The sequence below is a fragment of the Limulus polyphemus genome, unplaced genomic scaffold, assembly GCF_000517525.1.
Source record: "Limulus polyphemus unplaced genomic scaffold, Limulus_polyphemus-2.1.2 Scaffold3483, whole genome shotgun sequence".
Taxonomy (NCBI): domain Eukaryota; kingdom Metazoa; phylum Arthropoda; class Merostomata; order Xiphosura; family Limulidae; genus Limulus; species Limulus polyphemus.
The window spans coordinates 81,943-92,806 of NW_013669093.1; the positions used below are offsets into that span (position 1 = coordinate 81,943).

Below are 10,864 nucleotides of genomic sequence, written 5' to 3' on the forward strand. Positions count from 1 at the left end.
TGCGTGAATCGTTGTGAATTATTGCGTGTGTTTAAGTTTGAACAGAGACGTAACAATATCTATAGTTTTAAATTTAAACTTTAGTGAAGCATGAAACTTAAGTTATTGTATATTATTAAGAGATTTAAATAATGTCCTTTTCTCAGCACATAGATGTAAAAGTATGTTATACAATATAATAATTATAGAAATGAAACTAATGAATTAGCGATAAGCATTTTACATATAGAATGTTAGAAAATGCAAAAAGTATACCAAGCAAATTAAATATAGAAAAGAAAACTATAATCATATACTACTGTATGTTAAATGTGTCAGTAATACTATCTGCCTTTGTAAAAACACATTTAATACAATTGAATATATAAATGAAAACTATTACCATAAATTGAGAGAAGTTGAAATCTGTATGCAGTCCTACAGAAGTATAGTAGCATTGTCTGCCTATATAAACATCATCCACCTTTGTAAAACGTCTCGTCCAGTCTGTGATTTAACTAACATATATTAATGATGTCTGCTTAAAGCATATTGGAGTCTTATATAAGTGAAAAAATAACCTATTTGAAAATTTATAATGTGTGATATGTCTGAATCCTTTATTGATTATAGAGTAAAGTTATAAGCTATTATTTTGAATTTGTGTAACATACAACTATTGAGAAATATAATTTTATGAATACACATCTAGTGTTTTGCATAGATTGCATAGACTATTTACAGATTTCAAATCAAATATATTAAGTATAGAAGTGAAAACTATAAATCTAATGAAATAATATGCAAAGATCAAATATTTTGTCAAAAGCTTTTTTATAATTATGCTAAAAAAATATGTAAAAACAATCAGCAAAATAGCTGCATCGATCTAATATTAGCATATAGAAGTGAAAAAATATTACATTGATATCATAATGATATGATGTCACCCCTCTCCTACCTGTTTAAAAAGTAAAAAATAATCTTCCTTTGGTTATGTATAAATAGAAACCACAACAAATATATAGAAACATATTGATATATTTGAAAATATGAATTGTAAATAAAAGCAACAAAATGTAGGTAATTTTGCAGTAGTGAGGATGTCACTTGAGCGGCAGAAGTGGGGGAAGGTGAGTACGTTATCAACACCAGAGGGCGTATTGCTAGAAAAGAACTGCAAAGCAAGAGTAATGTTGCTGTTTAATGATCTTCCATAAATGTTGAATCTAAAAGGAGAGGATTGTTAGACTTAAATAATAAGGTATGAAGTGTCGCTTGTTATTATCTTCTTGTAACATCATATTGCTCTTGCCTCGCCAACAATAAATAAAGTTAGCAGTGTTAAAGAACCAATTTCTCTTCATTAGGTAACCTACAAAAATTGAAGGGCTACTAACCTCGCATCCTTAGTTGATGTTCCAATGCTCTGTTTAGGATGTCGAAACCACAAGACATCGTTGCCTTCTACTGTAAGTGACTGAGCTTTTACTAAACACTCTAGTTCTTCAGGGTTTGCCATTAAAGCACTGCCTTCATTAATTGCGGAAATGAAACTGAAACTGCGGTTTCTGTAAAAAAATGGTGAAAGAGGAGAAATGTTTCCTTCTTTTTTCATTGAACTTTGGGAAAATTCTAAAGTAGGAACATGAAGATATCGATGTGATTTGTCTGCTTGAATATCAGTTTGAATCTCCTTTTGCCAAGGTTTGCTTGGCAGCGACATTTCAGTCCGAAAACTGTCTTTAAAACTTGAAGCTAAGGATTCTGTTTGAGTGGATTTTGCACTAAGAGAAGAGTCATGAGGAAGTATTGGACACGAAAAAGCTAAGTGATGTGAATTTCTGGGCGCTAGGTTGGTAGAGACAGCAGAAGGCCTGTAGAAATAAATTTTAAATTCGGTTAACGACTCACAAACGTTTTGAAGCTACAATAAAAGTTGGATAGTGCATATTATAACAAAAACTAGATCATCAGCGTTAATAAACATATAATATGGATTGATAATACGGAATATTATTCTTTCTATTGTTCTGAGTTTACATGGTTATAATTATTTATCATATGCCTTTTCATCTATCTACATAATTATTATCGATTATTAGTTCTCACGACAGTTGAATCTAAGTTTAAAATGGACAACAACTGCCTGTTGTAGAAATCTACAAATGTAGAGTTTTACAACAGGCAGTTTCTGTCTATTTGAAACTTAGATTCATTATGAATACTCTGCCTAAACAACCTATCAAAGATCATGACAGTTGTTGTCTATCAATATGAATATTATCTACTCACATAAAGTTCATTCATTATCATCTATACACATGACTAACAACCATTACCAGTAAAATAAATACACAAAAAGTTATGTAATTTATAGTATGAAAAACATGCATGAATCCAAATCTATAAATGGGGAATAGAAAATACCAATAAAATCAAATTAAAAAATAGATCCGTAAGTGTGGGTAATCACTAGAAAAGCCAGATCTGCACATCAAAATAGTACATATATTAATAGAATAGCCAGAAAAGGTCGATTTTGAATGAGAGTGAGTCCCCCCCCCCCAAGTAGAAGGAAGATTTCTCTGCCATAAAATGGAAGAGCTATCTTCGATCATGGAACAAGGCAGTCCCACTAAGTAACAAGAAGAGTCATTTTTTCAAATTTGGTAAAAATGCAAAATACCAAGAGCTTAATTTGGTTTGAATTTTGTGCAAAGCAACACTAGGACTATCTGTGTTAACCATCCCTCATTTAGCAGTGATAGACTAGAAGGAAGGCGGCTAGTCAACACAACTCACCGTCAACTTTTACCAATGAGTAGTGGGATTGATCGTTACATTATAATGCCCCTACGGCCGAAAGGGCGAGTCTGTTCAGTAACGTAGACTCAACCAGTAACACTCAAATTGCGAATCGAGCACCCTAGCCACCAAGGCATGCGTGGCCTGATACTGTGAGTTGCAATGCAGGTAACCCCTATTTCAATAACTGAACAGCAAAAGGATTAAAGAGCCACATGTGGGTCCGACCCCTACAGTCATTTTTGAACATGGTGGCCCGACTATGTTTGGGCATCTTGGAGGTTGCTAGGTATCTTTCAGGCAAGATGAGTATCATTACTATTAACCTATTGAGGTTGGATCTGTTGAAACAGTTAAATATAAGTGTTCGTAAAAGCTATGAAAACCAGAGCCGTAAATCTAGCCATTATGTGTATACAGAAGAGCTTTGTATAGTAATAGGTGGAGTAAGAAGCGTGTGTAATATTTACGAACCATAGAGCATATCCTTGTCGAAGCAAAAGGTTTTGTATTCTTGTACGACCAAATATCTTTGTTTACAAAATATTTATATACTCAAGTGTATAGGCATCAACTCTGAGGTTTGAGTTTCCTAAAATGTTCATATTCTTAAAGGTGTTTATAACTCACCTGGTACCAAATTCTGCATTTTCGGAATTACTCCAACACTGGCGAGGTCCTTAAACAAAAATAAAACACATATTAATATCATGCAGCAACAATGGTTTACCAACCTCCTATCATCAGATAAAGAATAAACAATAAATATTTTGAACAAGTAATTTGAATAAATACATATAAAGCGGAAAGGGGTTATTATCCCACTCTAGATCAGCCTCTGTAATATTTTCTTCTTGAATAAATACATCAGACGATTGAGTAGATATGTTGTGGATTTGCCCCCCCCCCCATGACTTTCACGTTAAAAGAGGACACCAGCTAGTATTTTAATAAAAGTACATAAAATGCTTCAGTAAAAATCAACTGCCACGAAGTCTAATCTCTAAACTCAAAACAGATAATAAAAACCTTCCTGATAAAAAAAAAACCTTGTGAAAAAATAGTTTTAGGCAAAAACTGTTACCATAACAAGACTGATTATGTTGAAACTTAGCCTGTTTATATTCCAAACGGAAGAAAGAAACACAGTGAACAACCTTCAATCTGTTTATACTCTAAAGGAAAGAAAGATACACAATGAAAAAACATTCCTGTCTATACTCTAAAGGAGAGAATAGAACACTATGAGCAACATTCGGCCTGTCTACACTCCAAAAGAGGATAAAGGAATAAAATAAACAACATTCTGTCTGTCTACACTCCAAAAGAGAAGAAATGAACACAATAAACAACATTCCTGTCTATACTCTAAAGGAGAGAATAGAACACTATGAGCAACATTCGGCCTGTCTACACTCCAAAAGAGGATAAAGGAATAAAATAAACAACATTCTGTCTGTCTACACTCCAAAAGAGAAGAAATGAACACAATAAACAACATTCTCAATGTCTACACTCGAAAAGAGAAGAAATGAACACAATAAACAACATTCTCAATGTCTACACTCCAAAAGAGAAGAAAGGAACATAATGACGAACATTCAGCCAGTCTATACTCTAAAGGAGAGAAAGGAACACAATGAGCAACATTCAGCCAGTCTATACTCTAAAGGAGAGAAAGGAACACAATGAGTAACATTCGGCCTGTCTACACACCAAAAGAGAAGAAATGAACACAATAAACAACATTCTCAATGTCTACACTCGAAAAGAGAAGAAATGAACACAATAAACAACATTCTCAATGTCTACACTCCAAAAGAGAAGAAAGGAACATAATGACGAACATTCAGCCAGTCTATACTCTAAAGGAGAGAAAGGAACACAATGAGCAACATTCAGCCAGTCTATACTCTAAAGGAGAGAAAGGAACACAATGAGCAACATTCGGCCTGTCTATACTCCAAAGGGAAGAGATGAACATAATGAGTAACATTCGGCCTGTCTATACTCCAAATGGAAGAGAGGAACATAATGAGCAACACTTGACCTGTCTATACTCCATAGGGAAGAAAGGAACACAATGAACAACATTCGGTCTGTCTACACTCCAAAAAGAGGAAACGAACATAATGAATATCATGCAGTAAGGAAAGGAACACAATGATTAACATTCAAGCAGTTCTTAGCTAGTCCATTGCAGATTTTCAACTATAAATACTGTTGAAACGTTTCAGGTTCGTAGTTAAGGTATTATCGATTTCAATTCTAAGTCATCTCCCTTTTGTCCATTATTAAACTTATCTGGTTCTTAGTAAGTTCATTAACAATTTCAAGTCATTAATACTACACTTTGTTGATTTTCAGAAATTCCCACGCTCTTAGTTATTACATTACAGATTCAAAAGGACATGTAATAAAAAGTGAAAAATGATTTACAGTGAGAAGAGCACTGAAAATGCCAGTGGAAAGACGAAAAAGTGGAGGAAGACAGAAAATACGGTTGAGAGAAGTGATGGACTGAGATATGAATGACGTCAGTGGAGCTAGAAATGGTTTTGATGAACAGGAACCCACTTTCAGAAAATAAAATTTGGAGACGATTTGAACGGGTAATGATAGAAACTTTATCACAAGTAACAAAAGTGTGTCGAAATCTTGTACATTAATTAATTGTAATAAAGTTTCTTTCATTACCCATTCAAGCTGTCTCTAAACTAGAAAGAACCATAATCTATAGTAATAGAAGACTGACCTCTTACAAAAATGCGACCAACCATGAGAATAATTCACTTCGCTACTGTTACTGACTTTATATCAGATCCTTGAATTTGAAGTTCCCGCAAAGATGAAACTTTGCCAATAAATGTAGTTCCTTTAATAAAAAGGTGACATTAGTAAATTGACATTAAAGTGACTATGGTGTAACTTTAGATTTATGGACAAAGACAGTCAGTGTAATCGCACTTGTTGCCGTTTTACATTTTACAAATTTGTTTTATTTCAAAGCAAGACATACCTGCTCCTTCTTCGGAAAATCCTAGCCTTTCTAAAGCAGTCTTCCTTCGACTACGTAATTCTGTTTGTAGAGTTTCTCTCCTGGACTATAAGAAAATGAAATATTTATTATTGAATTCCAAGTCTACTGGCTTTATGTAATTTTAAACAGGTGGTGTTAAAAAGTCACGACTAAAATGGCCTGAAATACACTAAGGTACATTTAAAGGAAGAAGTGGTACTAATCCATCCATCTTCGTCAATAATTCCAGTAAATCTGAATAGAGAGTTAAAGGTTTTGAAGCTATAATTGTAGAAACATTTTATATCACTAATCTTTAGACTAGTCTTACTGTTGACAAAACTAAAAAGAGTATTTCATCAACAGAGGCAGCACCAGCAACAAAACATATAGGGGACAAAACAAGACATTTTATACTCACATGTAATTTTAAAGGGACACATTTTTCCCCCTAAATTCTAGCGTGCTAGATTACATTGAGCCAACGTTGGGTTTCAAAAAAGTACTTTGTATTGGGTTTTGAATTATCTGAATGTCTGGTCAAGTTAAACAACATACAGTGTATTAATGTGTGGTCAAGTTAAACAACATACAGTATATGAATGTGAGGTCAAGTTAAACAACATACAGTATATGAACGTGTGGTAAAGTTTCGCCAAAATAAATCGGGCATTTAATGCACGGTCTCGATTGCTGTCACTTATGGTAACATGTTACAGAAATTTAATAAAACAGTCAAACCTTGCTACAATTGCCCTTACAGCACGCATCTGGCAAGTCTATCGTGTTTCCGACATTGTTTTAAATTCTACAAGCTTTTCATTTGGGCACATGTCTTTTCTTCTTTGAAAAGTAATCCACTGTGTGTGAACATCAGAACCACTTACAAATTGTAGCAAGTCTGAAGAGTTGAGAAAAAATCAGCCACGGGGGTAACAGATTTCACTCTTTCTACGATGAGCAAAACAGTGAATGTAGGTGGCTTGAAGTATGATTTGTCTTATTTCCTGTTGAACCCCAAAGCACTTGGCGCTCATGACGACGGTGCCATCATATCCTTGACCAATCAGGCTTGTGACATCAAGCCAGTTGTCCTTTAACTCTTCCAGATATATTTTGCCAATTATTGTGTTTCAAGTTCATCAGTGACTTGAAAACCAAGGAATTCTTCATGAATCATTAAAGTACCAAACTCATCTGCTCTTTTTTGGATAGGTCTTTAGTTTCATTGACTGTAAAGTACTAAGTTTCTCTTATTTCGCTCAAAATTATATCATTGAGGATGTCCAAAATGCATCTTGTACACTGTACTGCGTATATTTGGCATTTTTAGGTTTGTTATTTCCAAAAAGTTTCCTTTATTTTCACGATGACAGCTCTGAGCTATGTTTGGGACAGCTGTAAGTCTCAACGTATCTACAAGTATTTTGATATATTCCCTATTTTTTCCACAATCAGCCGGTGAGCTTCATTAACGCGGTCTGCTACTGTTTTCTCAGAAAGCTATTATTCTAAATAAGCATTATATTTGCACATGTTTTACAAATGAACATCAGACTGCCTGTGTTTGAGAAGTTTATTGTTTTGTTTTGTTTTTTTGGAGTTTCACCCGTTCACTTCTTCCATCTACTGAACCCTTCAGACTCACAAGCTTGTTCACCTTTGTATTTAGTGCCTGTAGTAAAATGAAACCAAACAAAACTTTGTCAGCAGATGTGGAATATTCAAGCCAAGGATGTGCTTTATACCGTTCAGGTATGAATTTTCGTCCACGAGTCTTTGGAAAGTGGAAGGGCTCATTAAGACCAGGTTGAATTGGTCGGTTGTTGGGCGTTTGAGATATGTCAATCGGACCACTTACTCTAAGAGTCGGCCTAGACAGAGCTGATTTTCTACTGCTGCCGCTCGGCTCGTGTAATTCTTCAATACTAGCGGGTTCACCCAATATATCGTCATGATTTCGATCAGAAGTATCCACACTGCTGCCTCTTTGGTTCAATAGTCTTCAGGTGCAACTATTTCATCTTCAGTCTTTCGACGTTTCTCGCTTGGTTCACCTGTCTCCTTGATAGATTCATCATCTTCCTGGGAATCCTGTGATTAACGCAGGTTTTTGCAAAATTTTCTGATAGCCATTTTCTCATTAATAAGACTTGATATGTTTACACATGTATGCAGAACACCAACTGTATGTAACAATTAATAACAGTAAAATGTATCGTTTAAAGACCTCTTGACCTAGAAAGTTAAAAACAACTCGGTAACGAGTACTTGGGCACAAAGTCAAAGCACCGAAGATAATCTAGTACACAACAAGCCCGTGCTTATCAAAACTGCTTACCTCAAAACTGGTCTAAAGACCTTATTTATCAACGTTTCTGAGAGAGTCAGGTTTAGGTCTCTTTTAACCCTTTAACCCTCAGACAAAACATAATGTATATATATATAGCCTTCAATCTTAATTAGTTACAGAGTTATCAACTAGAAAATCAGACCCCTCTTGCCACACTCACCTCAATCCTCCTTTTCTTAACTTTCCCATAGTTTTCTCTAACTTTTAATCCTATATTATGTTTAACCAACAGAAAAACAAGGGTTTTCTTTTACTTTAAAACCTATATTATGTATAACCAATACAAACCAAGGGGTTTCTCTTACTTTAAAACATATATTATGTATAACCAATACAAACCAAGGGGTTTCTCTTACTTTAAAACATATATTATGTATAACCAATACAAACCAAGGGTTTTCTCTAACTTTTAATCTTATATTATGTATAACCAATAGAAAAACAAGGGTTTTCTCTAACTGTAAAACCTATATTATGTGTAACCAATACAAACCAAGGGTTTTCTCTAACTTTTAATCCTATATTATGCTTAACCAATACAAACCAAGGGTTTTCTCTAACTTTTAATCCTCTATTATGTTTAACCAATAGAAAAACAAGGGTTTTCTCTAACTGTAAAACCTATATTATGTGTAACCAATACAAACCAAGGGTTTTCTCTAACTTTTAATCCTCTATTATGTTTAACCAATAGAAAAACAAGGGTTTTCTCTAACTTTAAAACCTATATTATGTATAACCAATACAAACCAAGGGTTTTCTCTTACTTTAAAACCTATATTATGTATAACCAATGCAAACCAAGGGTTTTCTCTAACTTTTAATCCTATATTATGTATAACCAATAGAAAAACAAGGGTTTTCTCTTACTTTAAAACCTATATTATGTATAACAAAAAAAAATCAAGGTCCTGCCTTTGAAATAGCATATTATTCTATTTTTTTTTCTCAATAGAAAATGTGTAGTTTCGGTTTCAGTTTCACTTTTGTTTCCGCGGGAAATGTATCGACCAGCTTTGCTTAATTGCTAACGACGTTTGTGGCATAGTTAGAAAGACAGAAAAATTGTGATAGTTACGGGACAAGTTCTGCTTTTTGTACGTTATTATTCTGTGTTCTTTCAACCATTATTTAATTAATTTATTTAGTGGGTTAGTACAATTAGTATAAAAAGTAGGGTTAAAGAGAATACCAATTATTGTAGGATATATCTGGTTGACTTCTAGTATACAAGAAACAAAAACATCCTGTAAAACGGTAGTGCGCGTGCGAACGTGTTTTCATGTACACATATCATTTGCTCTATGAACGTAGGATAATTTTTTTATGGGGGGGGGGACAAACTGGGGTCTAGAAAAACTTTTGTGTGGGCGCTGTTTATCGGTAATTTCAAGTTCATTACATGATGTTTTCCCACGTTTTCTGTATTAAACATTCTGTATACCATGATGTGTCACCAAATGAACTGGATAAAACATTCTGTATACCATGATGTGTCACCAAATGAACTGGATAAAACATTCTGTATACCATGATGTGTCACAAAATTAACTGGATTAAACATTCTGTATACCATGATGTGTCACCAAATGAACAGGATTAAACATTCTGTATACCATGATGTGTCACCAAATGAACTGGATAAAACATTCCGTTGATTCTCGGTGCTGTGTAAGCTAAATTTTCATATTAATTAGGTTAGAGTAAAATTCAGTTCAGTGTCTTGTCATCTATCATCACCTTTCACAAAACTTAAAATATATTGAAAAATGAAGAATGTTAATCTTACCAGATATGCCAGAACAGCTTGACTTTTTGTAATCTGCTCCTTAAGAATTTCTAAAGTGGCATCTATCTCTTCAGCTGTGACGCTGACAGGCTGTAAATCCAAACAGATACTATCTTCATTATTCACACCATAACGTATATCTATGTAAATCCAAACAGATACTATCTTCATTATTCACACCATAACGTATATCTATGTAAATCCAAACAGATACTATCTTCATTATTCACACCATAACGTAATGGTGTGAATGGTGTGAATCTAATTCAAATCATAGTTTGTGTGTAAAACATTGAATAAATAGGAGAAAAATCCAAACGATGTTAAATATTTTTTTAATGAACATTTAATATCCTCAAGTTGTGAAAGATATAATTCAGACTTGGTGTTTCTTCCTTGATATCTAGGAAATAAAATACATTTTGAAATCATTTGGTTATGAGGGACTATTAGTTTTTTTTTCCTTTAAGGTTTACAGAGTCATTTGGAATCACTGTGTTATGAGAGACGACTATTTTTCTTTTTCTTCTAAGGTTTACAGAATCATCTGATAGATACGAAGTAAGCAAAACTGTTGATTCAATGTGCAGGTTGTAAGTAAGATATTTTTTTCTTGTGAATCAGGGATTTAACACACACAGCTGTTTCCTATCTCTATTTCAATATGGCCTGTTAATGTTCTGAAAATTAGGCTAGGTCAGTGTATCTGTTTGTTGAATGTGGCCTGTGAATTTCCTGGAAAGTATACTTGGCCAATGTATTTGTTTGTAGAATGTGGCCTGTGAATTTCCTGGAAATTATACTAGGCTAATGTATCTGTTTGTTGAATATGGCCTGTGAATTTCCTGGAAATTATACTAGGCCAATATATCTGTTTGTTGAATATGGCCTGTGAATTTCCTGGAAATTATACTAG

At 33.9% G+C, this 10,864-nt stretch overlaps 1 protein-coding gene across 1 annotated transcript in view; it reads right to left on the reverse strand.

Annotated features, from left to right (window-relative positions):
- Window positions 1-10,864, reverse strand: part of LOC111088283 — a 33,522-nt gene that overhangs the window by 6,464 nt on the left and 16,194 nt on the right. Inside the window, exons 5-8 of the mRNA XM_022397950.1 lie at window positions 9,949-10,038; window positions 5,807-5,891; window positions 3,418-3,466; window positions 1,380-1,856 (exon numbers count right to left, since the gene is read on the reverse strand). Of these exons, the coding sequence (XP_022253658.1) occupies window positions 1,380-1,856; window positions 3,418-3,466; window positions 5,807-5,891; window positions 9,949-10,038 (701 nt within the window). The remainder of the gene's footprint in view (window positions 1-1,379; window positions 1,857-3,417; window positions 3,467-5,806; window positions 5,892-9,948; window positions 10,039-10,864) is intronic.